The sequence below is a fragment of the Scyliorhinus canicula genome, chromosome 24, assembly GCF_902713615.1.
Source record: "Scyliorhinus canicula chromosome 24, sScyCan1.1, whole genome shotgun sequence".
Classification (NCBI taxonomy): Eukaryota; Metazoa; Chordata; class Chondrichthyes; order Carcharhiniformes; family Scyliorhinidae; genus Scyliorhinus; species Scyliorhinus canicula.
The window spans coordinates 16734541-16760893 of record NC_052169.1 but is presented as its reverse complement, the minus strand read 5'-3'; the positions used below and the strand labels follow the sequence as shown (position 1 = coordinate 16760893).

The 26353-nt window shown below is 45.4% G+C and overlaps 1 protein-coding gene across 2 annotated transcripts in view; it reads right to left on the bottom strand.

Moving 5' to 3' along the window:
• Nucleotides 1–26353, bottom strand: part of usp3 (ubiquitin specific peptidase 3) — a 96061-nt gene that overhangs the window by 17452 nt on the left and 52256 nt on the right. For both annotated transcript variants that reach the window (XM_038784513.1, XM_038784514.1), the window contains exons 5-11: nt 20884–20965; nt 19683–19765; nt 10035–10148; nt 9192–9305; nt 7221–7367; nt 6934–7040; nt 6779–6859 (exon numbers count right to left, since the gene is read on the bottom strand). In XM_038784513.1, coding sequence (XP_038640441.1) covers nt 6779–6859; nt 6934–7040; nt 7221–7367; nt 9192–9305; nt 10035–10148; nt 19683–19765; nt 20884–20965 — 728 coding nt within the window. The remainder of the gene's footprint in view (nt 1–6778; nt 6860–6933; nt 7041–7220; nt 7368–9191; nt 9306–10034; nt 10149–19682; nt 19766–20883; nt 20966–26353) is intronic.

Below are 26353 nucleotides of genomic sequence, written 5' to 3'. Positions count from 1 at the left end.
AGACACAGGGCGGGATGTGCAAACTCCACACGGACAGTGACCCGAGGCCAGGATCGAACCCGGGTCCTCGGCACCGTGAGGTAGCAGTGCTAACCACTGCGCCACCGTGCTGCCCTCCAATTGTTAATTTCAATTGTGTTGCGACTCTGGCTCAAGTGGGGCTGGAATTGACCATGCACTAGCCCAGCATCAATGCACTTCTAATCTCCCCCTCTTGCTCCAATGTAAAAGTCAGTCCTTCCGAGTGACTCATCCCAAACAACACTGTTGGTCCATGATTAATTGGTGACAAACTGCTTAAAATGTTGCAATGGATCAATAATCTTTGCTGTAATTTATTTTCCTCACTGTCACAGGCGGCAGAGGATCAGGGTGAAAATTAAAACTCCCACATTGTCATATTTTCACGTACAGAATTTATTAACAGCATCACAACATCTCTGAAGCCCAGTGATTCCTATCTCAGACCTGCATCAGCGTGAAGGCCCTCAAGCCGAGACAGGCCCACGAGGGGAAACTCCTCTTGCAAGTATTTCTAACAAATTTCAGAACACTTACATAGACTTACATTTTAGATATCTGAATTGACCCATGTGACGAGGGGGCGAGCCGAGCAAGGTGAAATAAACTAACTGTACCCCACCCCTCTCACCATTTCCAAACCAGCAGATTTTGGGAGCCTGGGCGAGGAGAGAGACAGAGAGAAGAGCGAGAGAGAGAAAGACACAGACAGAGAGAGCGAGAGATACAGACAGACACACACACAGACAGAGAGACTCACACGAGAGAGAGAGAGACACACACAGAGACAGAGGCAGGGACAGAGAGAGACAGAGACAGGGAGAGAGACAGAGACAGGGAGAGAGAGAGAGACAGGGAGAGAGAGAGAGACAGAGAGTGAGGGAGACAGAGAGTGAGGGAGACAGAGAGTGAGGGAGACAGAGAGTGAGGGAGACAGAGTGAGGGAGACAGAGAGTGAGGGAGACAGAGAGTGGAGAGAGAGACAGAGAGAGAGACAGAGAGAGACAGAGAGAGAGAGAGACAGAGAGAGAGAGCGACAGAGAGTGAGGGAGACAGAGAGAGACAGAGAGAGACAGAGAGAGAGCGCGACAGAGAGTGAGGGAGACAGAGAGAGAGAGAGACAGAGAGAGCGCGAGAGAGACAGGGAGAGCGCGACAGAGACACAGAGAGCAACAGAGAGAGCGACAGAGAGAGAGAGCGACAGAGAGAGAGAGAGACAGAGAGACAGAGACAGAGAGAGACAGAGAGAGATAGAGGGACATTTTGACTGAATTACTTTGTGGCATTTACTCATCGCTGGTCAGTAATTTTCTGCGTTTCGAGTGAATGAGTGATACAAGGCTGATTTGCATTCCGTCAATTCGATTGTGAGAGTTTTTTATTGTGCTTTCTTTTCTGCTTACTGTCATTTGATCATTATAATTTTACACTAAAACATTCTCAATTTAGACTTGTAATTGGAGTTAATAAACTGCAACTCAGACAAGACTCAATGTGGTATTTAATGCCGCAGACACAGGTTTTACACTGATTAATAAGCGCCTGCATTGCCAGCAAGCATTTGCTGGCTTCACTCGAAGCATCCTGTTTGACTTGGTGAGCTTGACATCTGGCAGATACCAGCAGTCTTCAAACCCTCTGTAAATGGCAGCTGGAACTGGGTGGGGCCAGAACCATTTTGCAGCTATGAATGGCTGACTACACAAGAAATAATTTTGATGACTTTCTTTCTCTCAAAGCATTTAGAACGGATTTTCATTTGTGTAGCTGAGGCTAACGTCCTTCCAATAATCGTGTTTAGAGTGTTAGGGGTGCGTCGGATAGCCTGTGGCTGCAAATAGCCCATTTAAATGCGTTTCCAGGGTCAGATTTATGCTTAGCGAATAGAAACGAGTGTTATTTACAATATTCTGAGACCATTTGTAACTTTAACAAAAATATACTGCTTGCTTTAGCAGTTTTGTTTGTGGTATATATCAAAGATAGTTTATAACAAAGGTATGGTCTGATTACAGTTCTTCCTCCTGTGTTAAATTGCAGTTCACATGACAGGCGGCAAGGTGTAAATTAAGTTGTCTGAAATACAGGAGCAAGTTCCATAGAATCTGGGCGGCATGGTGGCGCAGTGGTTAGCACCTCTGCCTCATGGCGCCGAGGACCCGGGTTCGATCCCGGCCCCAGGTCACTGTCTGTGTGGAGGTTGCACATTCTCCCAGTGTCTGCGTGGGTCTCGAGCCTCACAACCCAAAAGATGTGTGGGGTAGGTGGATTGGCCATGCTAAATTGCCCCTTAATTGGGGGAAAAAAAATAAATTATTTCCATAGAATCCTAACAGTGCAAATGGGGATGGGCAACAAATGGTGGGCTTGCCAGGGACCTTCACTTCCCATGAAAGAACATAAAGGGAAAAAATGAGGGAGTGCTGAGTTGTCAGAGGTCTTTTGAATGGCATGCGAAGCCAAAGCCCTCAGTTGAATGTAGAAGATCCAGAAGAGGAGTTTAAACGGCCACCATCAAAACAGACAATATGATCATTTATCTCGATGCTGCTTCTGGGCCTTTGGCGTCTGCAAATTTGCGATTGCATTTCCCACATTACAATGTCTACCCTTCGAAATAATTTATACTGGAGCATCCTCAGGTCATGGAAAATGTTCTTCTAACTCCGAGTTTGGGATACCGATTACATTCCAGTGTCCAACTGCTGCAGCAACCACGAGTTCAGTCATTCTGTTATGTTCATAAAAGGTACATCTGGATGGTTAAGCCAAGTCTCTGAAATTCCTTTTCTCATTTTATGTTCCCACAAATGACGTTGTTCCTTTCGTTTATGACATTCTGTCTGGACTGTTTCCTTTGTCTCCTAATCAACTCTTCTCATCTTCCCGAAAATGAACTGCCTAGGTTAGGGTATGCTTCATCCTGCCCGAGAATTCATTCAGTCGGCTAGGGTAAGAGACCCATCCATCAACATCAGTTCCTATCCAACAATGGAAGGGCAGAATAACCCTAATCTCCAGATGAGGTTACAAGAAGGCAGCCAACGATGGACCCAATGTGGATCCACATTCACTCTGAATATTTGGAGATTCCTTTGAAACCAAAGTACTTGCCCTTTGAACGGTCCTTAAAACACACAACCTTTCTCACTAAACACATCACCTGTCATTCTACCTGTTAGTTACAACTTTTTTTAATTAAAAACATTTAAAAAAAAAAAAATTTAGAATACCTAATTCATTTTCTCCAATTAAGGGGCAATTTAATGTGGCCAATTGACCTACCCTGCACATCTTTGGGTTGTGGGGGCGAAAGCCACGCAGACACGGGGAGAATATGCAAACTCCACACGGACAGTGAACCAGAGCCAGGATCGAACCTGGGACCTCGACGCCGTGAGGCAGCAGTGCTAACCCACTGCGCCACCGTGCTCTGTTAGTTACAACTTGAGATTGCGGCCACAATTGTTCAATGCAGACGTGGCAAAAGCTGTTGATTGGTGGCTCTAATCAGAAAAATAGCTCCATCAGCACAGAATATAATTTACAATACACCAATAACATCCTCTAATCCCAGGCAATGTGGGAAAAAAAAAGGTACGTGACTTTCTGATACCCTAAAGACAGAGGGACAAGGATTATTGTGCTGCTTAGCTCAAAAGAATCATTATAAGCTACTAATTTCAGAGTGAGTCACTACATAAAAGGTTTTGCAAGGGCAGCACGGTGGCGCAGTGGGTTAGCACTATGGCCTCACGGCGCTGAGGTCCCGGGTTCGATCCCGGCTCTGGGTCATTGTCCGTGTGGAGTTTGCACATTCTCCCCGTGTTTGCGTGTGTTTCGCCTCCATAACCCAAAAATGTGCAAGCTGGGTGGATTGGCCACACTAAATTGCCCCTTAATTGGAAAAAATGAATTGGGTACTCTAAAAGAAGTTTTTTAAGAAAATAAATTTTAAAAATTTTTTTTTAAATTTAGAGTACCCAGTTCATTTTTTCCAATTAAGGGGCAATTTAGCGTGGCCAATCTACCTATTCTGCACATCTTTGGGTTGTGGGGGTGAAATGGAGGCTCAAGCAGAGGAATGCAGAGCTCAAGGGCAAGCTAACTATACCGTGCAACATGTGTGAGAAGGGAAAGTTTTCAAAGGACACAATCCAGAAGATGGTGACCCCCACGGTTAGAGTGGGACAGTAAAGCAGGGACACAAGTGCTGACCCAGGAAGCAAAAGTACATGGGTATATGAAAATATGGTTAGCCTAAAAAAGGAAAGATTTATTAATGCCTAAAGGCAGGAAGAGTCTGAAACAGTAGCAAATCAAAACTGAACAGTACCCAACAGCAAAAGCAACGCAGAAATGAAACCCAAAGACCACAAAGCAAAAATAGGCAGTTAGCAACAGCCAGCAATAAGACTAAAACAGTGAACCAAACACCTTACTCAAAATATTTCCTCCATCTTTTCTGCCGAGTTCTTATTCCTTCAGAACGTACTTGTAAACAACATGACGGTTGAAATAACTTGTAAAACATACTTCAACTGGGGAGAAGACTGTCCCAACGGGAACTAGTACCTGGCAATAGGCCCACGGCTGGAATTGGCTTCAGAACCACTGTCTGTGTTCACGGTTCAGGTCAGAGCAGTAACACTGCAGGTCTGCTATTCCAGTGGGGAGGGGAATGCCAATTCACTCAATCTCTTTTCTTTTTTAAAGGGGCAATTTAACGTGGCCATTCCACCTACCCTGCACATCTTTGGGTTGTGGGGGCGAAACTCACGCAAACACAGGGAGAATGTGCAAACTCCACATGGACAGTGATCCCAGAGCCAGCATCGAACCTGGGAGCTCGGCGCCGTGAGGCAGCAATGCTAACTACTGCGCCAACGTGTTGCCCCTTCACACCGAATCTCTGACTGACAATAAAGAAATACTTCAAGGGGAATGGGTCTCAGTTCAAACAGACATTTCATAAGAACATATGAACTAGGAGCAGAAGTAGACCGTCCGGCCCTTCGAGCCTGCTCCGCCATTCTATAAGATCATGGCTGATCTATTCGTGGTCTCAAAACCACTTACCCGCATTCTCGCCATATCCCGTAATTCCTTTATTTTTCAAAAAAACATCTACCCTATCTTTAAATATATTCAATGAAGTAGCTCCTTTCGGTAGGGAATTCCATACTTTAACCACCCTCTGAGTGAAGAAGTTCCTCCTTGATTCAGTCCTAAATCTGCACCCCCTTATCTTGAGGCTATGCCCTCTTGTCCTACTTTCACCTACCAGTGGAAACATCCTTTCTACTTCTATCTTATCCATTCCCTTCAAAATTTTATATGTTTCTATTAGATCCCCCCGCAACCTTCTGAATTCCAGTGAATATAATCCCAATCTACTCAGCCTCTCCTCATACGATAACCCCCTCAACTCCGGAATCAGCCTAGTGAACCTCCTCTGCACCCCCTCTAATGCTAGCACATCCTTTCTCAAGTGTGGAGACCAAAGCTGCACACAGTACTCCAGGTTTGGCCTCACCAGCACCTTGTACAACTGCAACATTACCTCTCTGCTTTTAAACTCAATCCCCTTCGCAATGAAGAACAAAATTCCATTTGCCTTCCTAATTACTTGTTGCACCTGCAGACCAACTTTCTGTGACTAATGCACAAGTACACCCAGGTCCCTCTGCATAGCAGCATGCTGCAGCTTTTTACCATTTAAGTAATAATCCGTTCTATTGTTACTCCTACCAAAATGCACAACTTCACACTTATTGACATTATACTCCATCTGCCAGACCTTTGCCCACTCACTCAATGTGTCAATGTTCCTCTGTAAGGTTTTACAGTCCTCAGTTCACTTTGCTCTGCCACACACCTTCATGTCATCTGCAAACTTGGACACCTTACACGTAGTTCCCAACTCCAAATTGTCTATATAAATTATAAATAATTGTGGTCCCAACACCGATCCCTGAGGCACACCACTCATCACTGATTGCCAGCCAGAATAGCACTCATTTATTCCCACTCTTTGATTCCTGTTAGACAACCAATCCTCTATCCATGCTAGTGCTCTACCCTTAACACCATGCATCCTTATCTTATGCAGCAGCCTCTTGTGCGGTACCTTGTCAAAGGCCTTTTGGAAATCTAGGTACACCACATCCACTGGGTCCCCTTTGTCTACCTTGCTCGAAATGTCTTCATAGAATTCCAAGAGATTTGTCAAGCATGACCTGCCCTTCATGAATCCATGCTGCGTCCGTTCAATTTCTATCGAGGTGCCCTCCTATCTCTTTCTTGATAATAGACTCAAGCATCTTCCCCACGACAGAGGTTAAGCTAACCGGTTTATAATTCCCCATCTTTTGTCTACTTCCCTTTTTAAACAGTGGCGTCACATTTGCTGTTTTCCAATCCTCTGGGACTGCCCCAGTGTTCAGCGAATTTTGGAAAATTACCGCCAGTGCATCTGGTATTACTCCAGCCATCTCTTTCAGTACCCTGGGATGCATTCCATCAGGGCCAGGAGACTTATCTATCCTGAGCTCCATTAGCTTGCCCAACACTTGCTCTTTTGTAATAGTAATGGTTGCACCTTGCTGTCTTAACTTTCTGCCCCTCCTTTGTTTGAGATTACTATTGGTGGCCTGTCCATTGTTACCAATAGTCACCAAACGTCCGATAGTCACCACTTTTATACTCCCTTCGCATTTTCCACGTATGTAAACATTGAAGCCAAATGGAACCTTACCACGTAGGGTACACACGGGTCCATTGTCCTGGTTCTTGGATCTTTTATTCCGGAACTGACTTGGGATATCTAATGAAAGATCTTGAAAGAAAATACATGGTTGAGAGTACAATAACTCCCTGCACAGAAAATCTTTTCAAAACAAAAATACTTACCAAGGAATGGATCAAACTTTCTGGATTCGGTCCCACAGATTAGACAGTTCACTTCATTCTGAAGTATTCCTCCAAATATGTTAGTGACAACTGTTGAAACACCATTGCTGAAAGTAATCAAAACATTATCACTAGCAGTAAAAACGTCAAGAGACAGCTAGGCTGGTCAAGTAGCTAATGACTACACATTACAGCACTGAAGGCCAAGACACAAATATAGCACTTAGCAATAAATATTTCCAATATATTTCACCTGATACACGATATGGACTAAATCAGGGACTTACATGCAGCATTTACTGGATGAAGAGATGCTCGAGCTGTCTGGAGAGATAAATGAAGTTGTCATACCATTGTAGCTCCGCTGAAGCTCTAAGTGGAGGTGATCTAACAAGTAACGCATAAATTCATGAGCATCTTGCTGCTGATATCCTCTGCACAGGGAGACAGAGAAAATCACTGTTTAATCTTCCTGAAGCACAAAATTTCATTCATCCGATTCTTTCCATCATAATCTGCTGGAACCCAGTACCCTATCTGATATTCTTGAGGGAATTGCGGTTTCTTTGGAATAAATAAACTAGGTATTGTGCGAAAAGTGACAAATTTAAACATCAAAATGGTTCACATTTGAGGTGAAACCTTGAGGCTATTTACAACATTGGGACACCATCCTGGCTCGGAACGATACCGTCGTTCTTTCACTGTCACTGGGTCAAAATCATGCAATTCCCTTCCTAACACCACCGTGAGTGCACCTGCACCACGTGGATGGCAGCGGTTTAAGGGAGCGACTCGCCACCTTCTCAAGGGCAATTAGAGGTAGGCAATAACTGCTGACCCAGCCAGCGATGCCCACAGCCCGTGAAAGGATGATAGAAGGAGAGGCGGTGGCATAGGTGGTATTGTCACTGGACAAGTAAACCAGAGACCCAGAGTTTAAATCCCACCACTGCAGATGGTGAAATTTGAATTCAATTTTAGGGCAGCACGGTAGCACGGTGGTTAGCGCTGTTGCTTCACAGCTCCAGGGTCCCAGGTTCGATTCCTGGCTTGGGTCACTGTCTGTGCGGAGTCTGCACGCTCTCCTCGTGGCTGCGTGGGTTTCCTCCGGGTGCTCCGGTTTCCTCCCACAGTCCAAAGATGTGCAGGTTAGGTGGATTGGCCATGATAAATTGCCCGTTAAGTGTCAAAAGAGGTTGGGTTGGGTGGGGTTACTGGGATAGGGTGGAGGCGTGGGCCTAATTGGGGTGCTCTTTCCAAGAGCCGGTGCAGACTCGATGGGCTGAATGGCCTCCTTCTGCACTGTAAATTCTATGATTCAATGAAATACATTTTTTGTGAAGCCGTTGTTCCGTTGTACATGGTGAGGTAGGGAGGAGGGGAGGAAAGGTTTCCTGAAAGGTACTGACAAATATCTGGAACATTTGGGAAGTGGTCACTGAGCTCCCTGCTGTGTCACGCCAAGATGTGCAATGGGAACTACCCAACAAATGAACACGGGCAATTGAGCCATGTGACGAGAATGGGCCTCTGCAATTATAATATGCCCTGTCACACACAAGCAAATAGTATAGCTTTTACAAAACTCACTATATTACACTCCAAATGGAATCATTCACTTCCCCTTCTTCACTGCATCCAAAATTTCAAATCAGGAATCCCCATTATACACTCTAGTTCCATGATGCAGCAAATGTAGTATTTTCAATTCACTTGCCTGGACAACATATTCCTTTTGTTGAGGGAATTCAATGTGATGACTCCTTACCTAATGTTCCGTACTATATTTGTAGAGAATAATTCCTTTAGATTCTATACTCTCTGGTGCAGTTTAGAAACACATTATGGATAGTCTCCTAATCACCGCAGTTATCATTGACAATTCGAAGCACAGCCATTCAAATAAACTCAAATCATTAAGTAGATTTACAAGTCTGTAACTCCCAAGCATCATATTGCTGTTTATAAATGTTTTATTTGACCAAAGCCACATTTCCTTGATTGAACAGGCCTCCAAGGAAAATTATGCGCATTCTCAGACAGAATTAGGACAACTCCACAGCTAAAATGCCTCTGCAAAAACAGAGGGCAGCACCATTGATTCATTACACCCTTCTCCCACTGCAATCCAGATCAGCACGCTTCCTCCGCGTGCTAGAAATATGCAGCAGGCTGGTCGGCATCTGAAAAGGGGGATGGTAGCTCCACATTTTGGGGTTTAACTTTTCACAAAACAATTCTCCTCTGCTGCCTACCTGAAATTTGGCATGATTTTCCAAATTACATAGAAGAGGGATTCAGGACAGAACGCAGCTTGGCTTCCTTGCCACAAGGCACAGAGTGTTTTCCGGAACTCTTCTACGAGGGACCTGTAATATTGAACAGGGAAACAGGAAAGGAAAGGAGCAACATTAATAGCATGACTCAAAGACTCCAGGCCCCAGTCACTAACCCCTATAAAATGCCATAGGATTCTCTCTTCTGTAAAATGTTATAATTTCTCTCAGCCATTAGCCAATGAGGGAAAGCTGAACAACCTTCAACCGTTTCAAAATTTCCATCTATCTTTAACATGAAGTAGTATCATAGAATGGTGACGGTTCCAATGGAGGCCATTTGGCCAATCGTGTTTGCCCTAGCCCTCTGAAGGGGTAATTGGCCTCCTGCCACACCTCTGCCTCCCCCTCCAAACCCCAGCCCAAAACCCTGCAAATGTTTCCTTTCCAGATAACAATCCAATTGCCTGTTGAATGCACCGATTGAATCTGCCTCCACCACACTCGCAGGCAGTGCATTCCTGATTGTAACTACTCCCAAGGGTGCAACAGTTGCAACTCTCAAGCCTTCTGACACCCTCCCACCCCCATTCCTAGAACATGAATTCAATCTATTTGGCGCAATTCAAAGTTACTAATTAATTCTAGTCAGTATTGTAGTGAGTCAGTAGTGAGAATATTCGCCTGCAGCTCAAGTTAAATACAACAACGGACTTCTTTGTGGTCTTGATTTTACAACATTTTTTGACCAGCTCCCGGCTTGTGCCTGTTCCATTCAATATTACAGATCATTATAATAAAGAGAGAGATGCAGCAACGTACACACTGTTATCTCCTTGGCTCCTGGTGTGATAGGTCCTTCTACCTGCCGTTTTACCACTGCGCAACTCCACTGCTGGGAGCTCCTTGAAATAACAGCAGAATTGGTGGATGTTGCTGCAAGTGAAGAAAAATAACAATCAGTTGAAACACCTTCACTTTCCAACCTAAAAGTGTGCATTTTTAAAAGCGCTAATTGCGCGATTTTTTTCCAAAGTACCACTGTTGAATAACACATGCCCAAGCGCAATCACAAGGCAACAACCTAATGGATGACATGCCCAGAACAAGTGAACACTTTGCAAATAGTTTCCACCAGCCGCACGAGCCCCGAGGTGAGATTGCTGCCTGAAGAACACTTCCAGGGGCTGGTTTAGCTCACTTGGCTAAATCGCTGGCTTTTAAAGCAGACCAAGCAGGCCAGCAGCACGGTTCGATTCCCGTACCAGCCTCCCCGGACAGGCGCCGGAATGTGGCGACTAGGGGCTTTTCACAGTAACTTCATTGAAGCCTACTCGTGACAATAAGCAATTTTCATTTCATTTCATTTTCTGGGAATTCTCTGCTGTCAATGTGATGAGCTCCTTTTCATCTTCTTCCAGCAGCGCGAAAGCGAAAGCCAGTGGTTAAGAGTGTAACTCGGCATCAAGTGTGCCCTGAAGCAATCTCGAGGCAGTAATCTCTCTCTGCGCATATATTTCTTTTGGAACCTATTCATACCGTGCTCTCTTGTTCTGTTCTGAACATAAATCAGACCATTGCCTTGATGTTGCTCCTGGGTATGAATTATTTTAGGCGTGAAGCATTAGAAAGATCGTGCACATAAGTCTCAAATCTAAAAGCCTGTTTTTTTTTCAAGAAATAGCTAGTTTCTCAGGGAAAAAATGATGAGCGTCTACTGAACAATTTCACAGCAACAGACCCAGCTAAAAAAAACAAATCACACTCTACACCTCATTTACAGCAAGACCTTTTAGAATCCCGAGTGTGACACTGAAATGGCACATTTCACTTGGAATTTTAAATACATGCTGCATTTTAAATGTATTTAAAGCTTGCGTCTCCATCAAATTGCTCATTCAGAAAAAAAATGATTGAAAAACAAATCACTCGCGGGCTCTCGAGAGCCCTGTTGGTTTAGTTAGTGAGCAGCTAACGTAAACGTAAAGTCAGTGTTGAAAGAGCTAATCAAAGTCAGAGGGCAAAAAAGAAGTTTCAAACCACTTGCAAGCTCCCCTGTGAGCCACACACCACCCTGTCTTGGAATTATATCCTCGTTATTTCTGTTGCTGTGTCAGAATCCTGGAAGTTCCGACAGCACTGTGGGTGCACCTGCGCCAGATGGACTGAAGCAGTTTAAGGAGATGGCTCATTGCCACTTTCACGGGCAATTAGGGTTGGGCAAGAAACACTGGCCTCGCCAGCGATGCCCACATCCCATGAAAGAATGAAATAGAAATAGTAAATTTCTCAGTTTCCTCTCCCAAACCATTATATAATCTTTATTAGTGTCACAAGTAGGCTTACATTAACACTGCAATGAAGTTACTGTGAAAAGCCCCTAGTCGCAGCACTCCGGCGTCTATTCGGGTACACAGAGGGATAATTCAGAATGTCCAAATTACCCAACAAGCACGTCTTTCGGGACTTGTAGGAGGAAACCGGAGCACCCGGAGGAAACCCACACAGACACGGAGAGAGGGTGCAGGCGCCGCACAGACAGTGGCCCAAGACAGGAATCGAACCTGGGACCCTGGCACTGTGAAGAACAGTGCGAACCACTGTGCTACCGTGCCATCCCTATATGAACTTGCTTGAAATGCACACAGAGATATTGGGCAATGTCAGTAATAGGACTGGCGTAAACAGTACTGATCTAGGTTTACAACTCTCAAGAAACGCCCAACTCCCATAAACCCCTGTCCTGTCCTGTGAGAAGCCTAAACATTTGACAACAAGGAGCTGAGTTGAGCCGCCGGGAATGCAAGACACCGTATGAGGGCATATTGCACCAACCAGGGCTTAGTTTTAATCGGTCTGCTTGATGAAATATTTATTCTGCCCCCTCCTCAATTGAAGGTATTATTTAGGAACTTGGTAGGCATTTCCCAGTGCTGGTGGTGTGGTATTGGGGCGAGGTTTACTGGAGAGAGCCCAATTGCTCCAGGCTGCTCACAAGCTGATGCCCAGGGCTTCTCAGGGAAGGTGAGCCTTCTGCCGCTGAGAGCTAGTGGTGAAAAGAGGAGCAATGACAAAAGTCAGAGCCTGCTGAGTGGAAGTGAGCAGCAAACACTCCCTGCAGGGGGGAAAGGAAGGGGAACCTTGCTGAGGAAAAAATTGAGGGGGAGATTGACAAGAGAGGAAGCCAGGTGTGTGCAAGGACCAGCTCCACCCCACACTTGTGGCACAAGCAAGGTTTCTTATTTGGATCACTCCCTGATCAAGTATTCTCACTACATTCTCACCCTGTCTGAGATATTAATCCCTCCTTTTCTTCCCTCATTTTATCATCTTCCCTTCCCATCTCTTCTCCCTAACAGCCAGGAAAACAACAAAAATAGCCACGGTGACTGGTCACACCGATCTTGCTGCCTTCCCAAAGTTGCATTTTAAATTGCTGTGTTGAGCAGGCAAATGGACCATCCGCTTGAAGGCAACAGTAAGTAAATCAGGCTCCAAAGACAACACATTAGGGCAGCACAAGTTGATAGCACTGTGGCTTCGCAGCACCAGGGTCCCCGGTTCGATTCCCTGCTGGGTCACTGTCTGTGCAGAGTCCGCACGTTCTCCCAGTGTCTGCGTGGGTTTCCTCCGGGTGCTCCGGTTTCCTCCCACAATCCAAAGACGTGCAGGTTAGGTGAATTGGCCATGCTAAATTGCCCTTAGTATCCAAAAAAAAAAAGTTAGATGGGGTTACGGGGATAGGGTGGAAGTGAGGACTTAAGTGGGTTGGTGCAGACTCGATGAGCCGAATGGCCTCCTTCTGCACTATATGTTCTATTCTATATCTACATGTCCTAACCGCTAGTTCAGCCCAAGGCCTGCCGAGGGACACGGTCATGGCTTCTCAACAAGGCTAATCATGATGGCAAGAGGAGCAGAGGTCACCGGAAGCTCAGAAAGGGGAGTGAATTAAAATCACAATCCTGTAAATGGCCTGAAAATGCATCCAATCATGGGGAGTAGAGGGGAGGAGAGAGAGAGAGAGAGAGAGGCGCGAGAACGGGTTGTCTGCCTCAGCTCCTGAAACCTAAATACTGCTGGGAGTCAAAATCAGCTATTTAATCTTGAATGCAGCAAGACACAGCAAGTGCGAATTTCTATCAACACGGGTGTCACACACAATGAGTACAGTACATTCATTGCACCTAATCAGACATGTACAATGCAAAGCTTTTGTGAACGGATCAATTTATTTTATTTTCACCCCATATTCAACACTGCGGAGAACATTTCCTTAATCATTAACTATCATAACCAAACAGTGTTGTACCTTGGCAGTCAAACCAAACATGGAGAGAGAGAGGGAGAGAGAGAGAGAGAGAGAGAGAAAGAGCTTTTGTTAAAAAACGTACATATAGAACATTAGGCGATCACTGAAAGCTTTGTATTCAATCACTCATTGCACTCGGCTGGTGGCTAAGATCAAGCGTCAGGTCAAGCCCAAGATGAGGTGCAAAGCCTTTTCTTGTCAGCTTGCATCTTGTATGTCTCTCTTGTGGAGACCATGAATTTGATTCAATTTGAATTCTTTTTTTGGAGCATGCAATGCGATGGATTAAAGGTTTGCCCTGTCCACTCTGCAGATTGGCTTTGTAGCTTAAAGGAGTGGGATAACAAAGTTTAAATACAAGTCTGTTGAGCTTTGTCATTGCTTAGACAGGCGTTCTCAGTTATCAGCCAAAGGTGCCATCTTTTGAATCAACGCTGCAAAGACAGTAATGCTAATTAGAAGCGGGGGATGACTACTTAAAGAGCACACTTCATCACAACACAACAGCATCTTCAACACTTTCTCTAAATCTAGTTGACACATTTTCAGTGATTAATGTTAGGGCTGCATGGTGGCGCAGTGGTTTGCACTGCTGCCTGACAATGCTGAGGACCCGGGTTCGATCCCGGACCCGGGTCCGATCCCAGCCCCGGGTCACTGTCCGTGTGGAGTTTGGACATTCTCCCCTCATCTGCGTGGGTCTCACCCCCACAACACAAAAGATGTGCAGGGTAGGTGGATTGGTCATGTAAAATTGCCCATTAATTGGGGGAAAAGAAACAGTGGTTGGTGGGATCTCAGCCTGTACCTCATCCCTAATTGACAGAGATGTGAGCTGCCTATCTAACCAGCTGTAGCCCGTGGTGTGTAGGTACACCCTCAGTGCTGTAGGGCAGGAGGAGAGAAAGGAAAAGAGTTCCAGGATTTGTACCCACTGGCGAAGAGGAAATGGTGATGTATTTCCAAGTCAGGATGGTCTGAGATTTGGAGGGAAAATTTGCAGGCAGCCATGTTCCGAAGTACCCTTGGCCTTGTAGGTGGTAGACATTGAAGGTTTGGAAGATGCTGTCAAAAGCGCCTTGGAGAGTTGTTGGCATGTACCTTTTGGATGGTACACACCGGTGTCGAAATTCATATATTGGTGGAGCTGCGCTCATCCAGGGAGGACAGTATCCCATTCCACTCCTGACTGGTGCCTTGTAGATAGCGGAAAGGCTTCAGGAATGAGGCGAGTTACACGCCCCAGAATACTTTGCTCCTTGCCTGCTCTTGCAGCTACAGTATTTACAAGGCCATTTCAGTTAAGTTTCTGGTCAATGGTGTCTCCACCCTCCCTGCGCAGGCCACGGAATACTCCAGCAAACAGCCCACATCTGACCTCATGGTGGCAGAAAAGTCACTGATGAAGCAACTGAAGGTCGAGGACACTAGTCTGAAGAACTCCTGCAGCGATGTCCCAGGACCGAGATGGTTGACCTCAAATAACCACCATCTTAACCTTGTGCTAGGATTACTCCAATCCCTCACCTCCAATAGGATTCTCAACACTATATTGTCTTGAAATAGCTTTCTTTTCACAAATAAGCCAGGCCACAAACTATTAACACTCTTGAAGTAACATTTTATTTACAGTTGTCTCACAGCAGAGGAATGAGGCATGGTGAACTAATTGTGGTGCCAATCATACCTGGCATGCAGGCCTCCTCACAAAAATGCCTCAAACTTCTGCATCAAGTTTCAGAGGAAATTGGAGATGCCAACGTGCATGGTTCAATTCAAGGAACATGCATTTGCAAAATTTAATTACTTTATTGGGGTGTGGTGGGGGGGAAGAGAGTGAAAAGGGAGGTCACAGTTGTGTCATTATGTAGACTGGCCAGCACTGCGACAGGACCTCACCATGTGCAAGGATGTGCAGGTTAGGTGGATTGGCCATACTAAATTGCCCGTAGTGTAAGGTTAATGGGGGGATTGTTGGGTTACGGGTATACGGGTTACGTGGGTTTAAGTAGGGTGATCATTGCTCGGCACAACATCGAGGGCCGAAGGGCCTGTTCTGTGCTGTACTGTTCTATGTTCTATGTGCAAGGATGAGCCTGATACAGTTTAAGGTGTTGCACAGGGTGCATATGACTCGGGCGATAACCATCATGGAGAGGAGGAAGGCCGATGTCATGGCCTTCGCTTCGCTGATTGCACGGCGGCAAATTTTACTGAGTGACAGTCGGCATTGCCACCAGGGGCTGCGCGCGGCTTGGTTGGGCGACCTGTACCATTTCCTGCAGTTGGAGAAGATAAAGTACGAGTTAAGGGGCTCTGCAGAGGAGTTTGAGAAAAGGTGGGGGATGTTTGCGACCGTGTTTGAGGAGCTGTTCGTCGGGCTGGGTGAAAAAGGGGAAAAGATTTGTACAGACTGTATAGTTGATTGCTGGGAAGTATGTTTCCTGGGGTGTTTATGTGTTGTAACCTGTTTTGATACATGTTTGTAATAAAATATATTTTATTTTTATGAGTAGAACGGCCAGCATTTATACACGTACCACGTACGGGTTTTTGGATGTTGCGCTGAGCGCACAAAGACCACTCCAACAACTGACAACCTACTACAACAGCATCATTTACCAGGGGGGAAGTGTAACTGGTGAAAGAGCATGAACTCTGTGGTAGAAACTAAAAAAAATTAATTCTGCCTTTGCAATGTTTATCCGGAGCAGAACCAAGGCTTTTCCAACAAGCAATCTGACATAGAATAGAATTTACAGTGCAGAAGGAGGCCATTCGGTCCATCGAGTCTGAACCAGTCCATGGAAAGATGACACCTCCACCCTATCCCCGTATCCCAGTAACCCATCTAATCCTTTTGGACACTGACCAATCCATCTAACCTGCACATCTTTGGACTGTGGGAGGAAACCGGAGGAAACCCACGCAGACACGGGGAGAACGTGCAGACTCCGCAGACAGTGATCCAAGCCAGGAATCGAACCTAGGGCACTGGAGCTGTGAAGTAACTGTGCTACCCACTGTGCTACCATGCCACCCATCACAAAGGCGGTACCGGGATGGACTGGTAAAGCTCATTATCACCACAATACATGCGGAGGAAGATTCTATATCAATGAATGATAGTCATAGAATTTACAGTGCAGAAGGAACCCATTCGGCCCATCGAGTCTGCACCAGCCCTGAGAAAGAGCACCCTATTTAAGCCCGTGGCTCCACTCTATCCTCGTAACCCCAACTAATCTTTTGGATACTAAGCGGCAATTTAGCATGGCCAATCCTAACCTGCACATGTTTGGACTGTGGGAGGAAACCGGAACACCCGGAAGAAACACACGCAGATGTGCAAACTCCACACAGACTGTAAACTGAGGCTGGAATTGAACCTGGGTCCCTCAAGCTGTGAGGCAGCAGTGCAAACCACTGCTAGTTCTGATTAAGTGGGTAACAAAGTTCTTTTGCAGAAAGATTGTGTTAACCACCATGTCAAAGTTTGTAGGGAGGCCAAGGAAGGACACTATGGTCATAGTCCCGCTGGATCCCACTTAGTTTGAGCCATTTCAGTATTGTATTTGGGGAGGGGGTTGGAGGGAGTCAAGGAGAGCTGAAATCAGGTCGCAAAGTTTCAAAACATGGACAGCAATGTCACAGGCAGCAAGAATCTCAAATTCTCGGGATCCTGGAGAGGAAAGGAAGCTTGGATATGAGTGTTGGTTTTCACTGACAGAAGCAGGGAGGGGTGTAAATGATGACAGGTTTAAAATAGGTCATTTCAGAGGAAAGTCTAGAGTCAACCACATTGCTGTAAGGGAGTCACAGACAGCCCAGACCAGGTAAAAGGCTTCCTTCCTGAAGAGAAAACTAATAATAATCTTTATTAGTCTGGAACTAGTTAGGCTTCTGAGCAAATCTGGTAGTTTAATGTCACCATTACGGATATTAGTTTATTTTAGTCTAGGCTTATTTAATTAACTGAATTAAACTCCTCAACTATAAGGTTTGAAAGCTCGCCTCCAGATTAGTAGTCCTGGCCTCTGAATTATGTAGTGCTACTGCCGCGCTACCAGAACCATTAATATGAAACACCTCTGTCTTCCCTCGCCCCCTCAATGCTATTTTTCTCTCATCCATTATGAATCTTTCACAAGCTGTTGCCTGCCTATGTAAAAATGATCTGCCGAGGCCAGAACAGAGTACTGCTTACTCAGTATTAACCAGTGCATTCAGGACTTCTGGTGGTGACAGTGGCTTCGAAGACGTTGGTGGAGGAGGCAGTCGCCCCAGTAAGAGTATCTGTGGCGAAGACATCGGCCGAGATGAGAGCAGTGCGAGAATATGAAGGGAGTGGAGGAGGCTATGTCGCAGCACAGCGATCAGCTCACCTTGATTGGGTTGGTGGGGGTGAGATGAGCTGTGGAGGGCAATAACAGGCTTCGACCAAAGCTGGAGGACCAGGGGAACCGATCGAGGCGGCAAAATTTGAGGATTGTGGACCTGCCCAAGGGGTAGAGTGTTCGAGGCCGACGGAGAACTTCGCCAAGATGTTGGCGGAGTTGATGGGGGTGGGTGAGAAGCCCACCCAGTACGAACTGGACTGAACCCATCGGTCACTGAGGCCAAAGCCAAAATGATCCACCAAGGGCAGTGTTCATCTGCTTTCACAAGTACCACATGAAGGAGAAGGTGTTGAACTGGGCGAAGCAGAAGCGGGAAGTGCAGTGCGCTGGTGGAGATCGCATATACCAGGACTTGAAGGTGGAGCTGGCAAAGAGCCGAGCAGCTTTCGGCCGAGTTTAAACGGCATTACACAACAGCGGGGTGCGATTTGGTACCCCCACCCAGGTCCACCGCCCCGCCCCATCCCCGCAAGCCTGTAACCCCACCAAATCTTTGGACACCAGGAGAAATTTAGCCTGACCAATCCACCTGACCTGCACATCTTTGGACTGTGGGAGGCATCCGGAGCACCCGGAGGAAATCCACGCAGACACGGGCATGGACGTGCAAACTCCAAGGCTAGAATTGAACCCGGGTCGCTGGCGCTATGAGGAAGCAGTGCTAACCTAGAATGTATGATAAGACACAAGAAATAGCAGGAGAGGACTGTATGGCCACCCAGCCTCTTCCGCTATTCAGTACGATCATGGTTGACCTTGGCCTTCAACTCCATTTTCCTGCCCGTTCCTCAAGATGTGTCTATTCCAGCCTAAAATATATTCAATAATGGAGCATCCAGAACCATCTGGGGCACAGAATTCCAAAGATTCACAACCTTTTGAGTGGAGAAATTCCGCCTAATCTCAGTGCTGATTGGTGGGCCCCGATTGAGGCCCAGGCCACAGCGGAGGGCACCCCCTCCCCGGATCGGACCCCACTCCACCCCCACCCCCCCAAGACGCATCCACACCGAGGTCCCGCCGAGTAAGACCAGGTGTGGATGGCACCGGTGTGACTCGGCTTCTTTAGCGTGGCCGCTCGGCCCATCCCGGGCGGAGAATCGCCGGGGAGGCCTGTAGAGTGTGTATGTATTTAAACTAGGGTTCTTTAATAATATTACTGCAACAAATATGAAACATAATACATAACAATTTCGCCATTCATCATTCACCTGCAATGCAAATATATATCTTCCTAAATATGGAGGCCAAAACTGCACACAGTATTCCAGATGTGGTCTCACCAAAACCCTGTACAACTCCTCGAACAGGCGCCGGAATGTGGTGACTAGGGGCTTTTCACAGTAACTTCATTTGAAGCCTACTTGTGACAATAAGCGGTTTTCATTTCATTTCAACTCCAGCAAGACGACTTTATTCCTGTTCTCCAATCACCTTGCAATGAAGCCCAATATGCCATTTGCCTGCCTAATTATTTGCTGTACCTGTAGGTTAACGTCTTGCATTCCTTGTGCAAGAGGACAGTACTCTTTGAACATCAACAGGTACACGGTTCTCACCTTGTAAAAATTATTCAGCTCGTCTATTCTTTCCTACATTAACTTGTTTATTCCTCTTTGCAGTGTCTTCCCCACAGCTTACCTTTCCGCCTACCATTGTATTATCTGCAAACTTCGATACATTACTTCCCTTCTATACATTTAAGTCACTGGTTTATATTGCAATGTAATGATTACACCTTAGATTCAAGTCAGTTACCTGAGGGACTGGAGGATGGCATTCATAAAGCAAGTGTTCCCAAGGTTCCGAAGTCCTGTGGCACAAATGGCAGTAGTTCCTCCCTGTCAGACAATTAGAAGTCATTAGTTGGCAATTAGCAAACGGGTCGCCATTCAAGTTCAATAATGTGTAAACAGCCAAAGTACTGTACCCCTGGCTAAACTGAGTCACTACAGCATAGAATCATCCACATTTAACCGCAAAGTCTAGGAACTGTGTTATGTGGATCCTTTTCTTTGTATGAATACAGGTTAAACAACTTAAAATACAACCAGAACGGGACGTCATCCATACTGAACCATTTAAACTGCAAGTGCCACTATGCTGGTCCCGCTCATTTGATAATTTGCACAAATGTGGAATAACTCAACCAAAATCTCTCTTTTGCCGACAGTGTTACTCTTACATCTATTAGCGACAGAAAAACTGCATGTCAAACATCCCCAGGTAGAGGATCATAAAGGTTAATGGATGCAGGAGGAGCAGACACACATTTTTGTGCGGGCCCCCCCTCCCGCTCACTGTCTCAGAGGTAGAAAAAGAAACATCGTCCACCACTGCCATGATAACAAATCCACTTCAGTATCAGGTTGCGATCTTCACGCGCAAACACATGGATGTTATTCATGCCAAATGAAAAATGTAGCCAGAATAGTATAATTTACTAAAAGGAGAGATTACCCATGGCTTCAGTAAAGTTTCACTTTTAAATGAATGCCTGGGTTCTGAATCAATATTTGGCTCACATGGCTTTAATTAACTTCACACACACGAGACACCAGGCCTTTTCGTACAAGGGAATATCTTTAAAACGAAGAGCATTTAATATGACGAAGAGCAAGAGAATTTGAGCAGTTTTGATCAGCTGACATTAAGGCAATCTTCCTTAGAATTTAAAGAAAATCTTCACAAAAGTTTAGGACTGATCCTATCCCCAAATATCCCCCCCCCCCCCCCAAAGGGACACGTTTCTGAACATTAATCTTAAAAGAAAAACTCACACAACCCAATTTGTTCATGCTAAATATGGTCCCTTGCCAATAGCGTGAGCGAGACACTTTGATCACTCAATTACACTTATTGTGCAAGGTACACTGTACAGAAAAAGGCAAGAGTAAATGCTGTCAAATTAATATTCCAATTAACATGGTGCTCATTACTTAATTTGCCCTGTACTTACATTAACTTTCAGATACTTGTTGTTCAGAGGTGAACTTTCCATCAACTTCCTTTTGCGGTGTCGGTCTGCTGAAAATGCTGAACTGGATGATGAAAGGACATGTTAGCGAGCGTATCATTCCACACGATGCTGTGTCGTGCAGCATGCCCACGTCACCCTTTTATTAGCTGGCATTTCCTATTCAATGCCTCATTGCTGGGTTCAAATAGCTAACTATTCAACATATTGTTGAGTCACGCTGCACAATTAGATAAAATCCCACAGAGACAATGAAAGGGCTTGGATGTGAATCATTGGTTATAGCTGACATTGTGTCTACAAAAGCAAGAAAACAAATCACTTGGGTCTGTCGGAATAAACTCAAAAACGGTCAGCGAGCTGAAATGTTAACTCGGTTTCTCTGCCTGTTAAGGTTGCCTGACCTGCTGAATATTTCCACCATTTTCCGTTTTCATTGCAATTTCCAGCCTTTTGCTGGTTTCCCTATGCACAATAAATAATTATTTAGTTACCGACACATCCCAGCCAGCCCCAATGACTGTGCTGCAGCACCCATTGGTGGCAAGTTGCAATTACAGCACAAGTTTACATAGACAGTTTGCATAAGGACAGAAGAATGGCATTAAATGGAGAGGGGGTGAAATATTTCTGTGTCTGTGCTAGACAAATTACTCCCTGGTCTCTAACCTTCCTTCATTGGAGGTCTGTACGCAAATCGTCCCGAGTCCTTTGGCACAGGAAACGTGGTCTGCATTTCCCTTGCTCTACTTAGTTTGTGTCATTCTATCTCTGGCCCGTAATTGCAACCATTTCAATTTCCCTATGAACACCAACACCCAGATGCCCTGAATGAATAAAATAATATGGGCTGTGCATCAAGTGGAGATCCAAAGCTAGGACTTGCACAACAGCTTGCATTTATATCATTTAAATGCAGCAAAACATCCCAAGCAACTAACACAGGAGCGTGATTAAACAAAAATTAACACCATGCCAAAGGAGATGGGAGGATGAGCAAATAGCTTTGATGGAGGGAGAGGTTTTAAGGAGTTCCTTAAGAGGAGGACAAGTCTAGGGAATAAACTCAGAGTTCATGGCCTAGATGTCTAAAAGACCACTAATGGTGAAGGGCACCACTGCAGGTCAGCGAGTACAGGGGTAATAGGTGTAACGGGACTTGAGAGTTCCAGAATGTTGGCCCAGAGACTAAGGTGGAACATCAATATGTTTCCAAGTTAGGTCGGTATGCAGCTTGGAGATGGTGGTGTTTCCATGTGCCTGCTGCCCTTACCCCTTCGAGGGGAGGGAACAAAGGTTTGTGAGGTGCGACCGTAGAAGCCTGGGGGGGGGGGGGGGGGGGGGGGGGGGCTGGTGCACGGAGTGCTGATCAAACTGGCTGCTTTGTCCTCGAGTGTTGTTGAGGCCACCTTCATCCAGGTAAATCCCCATCATTCTCTGGACTTGCACCTAGGAGGTGGTGGATAGGCTTTGGGTAATCAGGCAAGTCACTCACTAGTCACATAATTCCCAGCCTCTGATTGGGTCGCCGCAGTACTAGTGTGACAGGTACAGCTTCTGGTTAATGGCTGACTAAAGTAGGCTGCTGATCTATTGATATGAAATGGAGCTCCAAGCCCCAGTATCTCCATCTTTAATGATGTTATGTAATCAAGATCTCCTGGACTTCTTTTATGGTGCTCATTTTCAATGACATTAACTGAGTTTAATGAAGATTCTACATTCTTATGGACCAGATCTTACAGCTGCAAAATCAGGCTGGTCAACACCGTCCCCCATCACCCCCAAAGTCACCATGCCAGTCTGATATTATAGGTGGAGGGCGGGTGCTTTACTGGATAATTGGCCTGGTTAAAGACCCAATCAACTGCGATTTTACACTGCCTGTTCCATTTTTTGTCAGATGCGTGGAAAAAATCATTACGAATGAGTTACGTCAGGCAGGAGCCGGCTGCGCAAGGGCGGATAAAAAGGTCTGCCCGCAGAACCATGGCAGCACGTAGTTGCAGAGTTACGACTTTGCGTCTTTGCTGTTTTTAGGCTACTGTATCAAAAAAGGAGAGTCAGAGGGACAGGGACCTAGAGACATGGATATCCTGGAAGTCGGGATCTCCAGCAGAGGAATGCGAGACGGCTGTCCCCTGGGGGATTGTGCACTTTGGAGGTTATGGAAGAGGCCAGCTCTTCGGGGACAGGTGATAAACCTGTTGTTGCCCAAAGGCAAGCACAAGAGAGACAACAACAGCAGCCAAAACGTGGTGGAATATACTACTCTGCACAGATAACATTCAGGCAAAGGACGAATTACATCTGCTTTCAGACCGCCAGTGACTTTGCATGTATCCAGGGAGACAATGACCTCACGTTCCTCTGCTGGAAATCCCGACTTCAAGGATATCCATGTCTCTAAATCCCTGTCCCTCTGACTCTCCTTTTTGATACAGTAGCCTAAAAGCAGCGAAGACGCAAATTCGTAACTGGCTGCCAAGATCGGTTCAAATTATGTTGGCGGGCTGTTGCTCACAAGATAATAGCGACCTTGAACTTTTCTTAATTGTGGTCATTCCAGGCACCAGCCAGAGCACACCACTGCATAAAAGGGTAGGTACAGGCTAGGGGCGGCACGGTGGTGCAGCGGTTACCACTGCTGCCTCACGGCGCTGTGAACCCGGGTTTGATCCCTGACACGGGTCACTGTCTCTGTGAAGTTAGCACATTCGCCCCGTGTCTGCGTGGGTCTCACCCCCCCTTCGCTGAATTGTCACTTAATTGGTGAAAATAAATAATTGGCTCCTCTAAATTTAGTTTTTAAAAAGGCAAGCGAAAGGCTTCACAGATCCCCGGCTCCTCCTGTGACTGCCGTCGCCTGGCGCACAGACGTACGCGCGTGCTCCCTGGGAGCAGCCAGGGGCTGGGGCAGTCAGGTGTTGTGATCAGTTTTGTTAAAGATTTGCCTGTGGACAGGACAGGAGCTTTTTGCCAAAGGCTGGCATCTTAAACAGTACTCTCAGACAGACAAGAATGTGCAGGCTGTTTCCTGACTGGATTTCTCTCTCTCTCACCAATTAGTTTTTAAAAGGAACTCTATTTAAGTGCACAGCAGGCAAACTTGTGTTAGTTACTGTATTGAAAAGGAGATTTTGACCCGAGGTGGGTTTTGCTCGAGTGGAGATAAAAGATAGCAGTTAGGAGTGAAATGTTTGATTTTCATTGTTAAGCATAGTTGAACAGGTAATTGTAAGCTATTTTCTTTATGATAATTAAAGTTGGTAATCCTGTTGGGAATAAACTTTGTTTTAATTTTCTATATCCCTGGGGGCCACACGACGCCGAGGACCCAGGTTCGATCCCAGCCCTGGGTCACTGTCCGTGTGGAGTTTGCACATTCTCTCAGTGTCTGCGTGGGTCTCACCCCACAACCCAAAGATGTGTGTAGAGTAGGTGGATTGGCCAAGCTAAATTGTCCCTTAAAATTTTTATATCTATATTATATATTTTTAAAATTACCGTTTACTCACTACATCAAGTGAAATGAAGCTTCGGTCCTCAGCTGTCAAAGACTGATCTGTTTGCCTGCTTTATGTATATGAGGGGTTTTAAACGAGGGCAGCTCTTGACTTCCTGCGCACACAACATGCAGATTTCAGTGCATGCATCTTACAAGGCACTGTGCTATGCTGTGCAAGATTTGAAAAGGTTCAAACAATATAAAACCCTTTAAGGGTACAAATAAACTGGTCAAGTAAAGAATTGATAGGTGATTAATTCAGCGATTTCTGCAGTTGAGGAAACACTGGGGTGAATTCATCCAGATGTCAATTAAGTCACTGCGTATATCCTGTTGCCAGAATGTTTCCAAAAGATTTCTCTTCAGAAAGACAGTTTAAAAAAAGCAAGAGTGGCGAAATGAGAGAGACTTTTGAAGCCAGGAAATGGTATAATGAGAACAGTGGTAAACAAATACAGATATGAGCATTTCCCTGTGAGAATGCACATGGTACAGGACCGATTTGCTTGATTGAAAGGGTGGAGCTGTTCAAATGTTGTACTTAGCAGCCTTTTTAAAAAGAGAAAAAAGGTGATTTCAGGATATATCATTCATCTGAAATTTAATCATTTGTTCTATTTTAAGAACCCAAATTATGATGAAGACAGACACAAACTGAGAACTAAAAACAATTTTGTGTGTGTAATCTCAAAGGACTTGCATTTAAATAGCACCGGTGCAAAGGAACTGAATTAATATTTCAGGTTCTGATGGTCATTGCCCTGAAACATTAAAATCTCTGCTGCTCGCCACACATGCTGCCAGATCAGACCTGCTGAGTATTTCCAAACTTTTTTTGTTTTTCCTTCCAGTTTTCCAACATATGCATTATTTTACTGTATACAAAGCTGGCGTACAAATCAACCGGTATCCAATTGAATTGTGGAACGTGCTTGAAGGGTTAAATGGCCGACTTGTTTCCCTGTGGTCATAGTTGTCTGACCACTCCCAACTAGTTCTGTACTCTCACTATTTGAGTTTCACCATTCTGTACCAAGTATTTTGAACTGTCCATTCAGATATTCTGAGCAATAAAGCCTTCCATACCAAGGACAATGAACAAGGAAACGTTTGCGTTGCTTAGATATGAAAACAAGTTGATTATTCTCCACAGCTAGAAGAAGCAGTCATTTCTAACTGAACGTGGGTAAGCATTGCGGCCAGCAATAAAGAATCCATCGTGGACATCAGACTTCATTGTTGTTCCACCAACCAGATTGTGTACAAGAAGGGAGGGGCCTGGGTCGACGGCTGAGGGGTAACAATAATAAGTAGCACAGCCACATGCAGAACCATAAATCAGTGAACCGACGAAAGATCACCAAGGCATTTAGCAACATTAAGCATAGCAATCAGTTTTTTTTTAAACTTTTAACACCAGCTTGCCAATCAGGCCAGAACCAGATTGTTCTTGTCAGACCAGCACTGAAAGGGCACAAATATTCGAGGTGTGTTCGATGAATGACAATGAAAGCCCTTTCCTGCAGAAATTTCAGAGAAGGGCTTCTCCACTGAATTGGGAAAGCTGATAACTGTATAAATACGAATTAGAGGCAGGTGTAGGTCATTCGGCCCCTCGAGTCTGCTGTCATTGAGGTAGATCGTGGTTGATCTGATTGTAACCTCAGCCTCACATCCCTGCCTACCCCAATAACCTTTCACCCCCTTGTTGATCAAGAACCTATCCAGCTTTGTCTTCAAAATATTCAAAGACACTGCTTCCTCTGCCTTTTGAGGAAGAGAGTTCCAGAGACCCACGACCAGAGAAATTAATTCTCATCTCTCTTAAGTGAGCGACCCCTTATTTTTAAACAGTTACCCCTAGTTCTAGATCCTCCCACAAGAGGAAACATCCTCTCCACATCAACAGTCAAAACCCTTCAGGATTGTGAAGGTTTTGCTCAA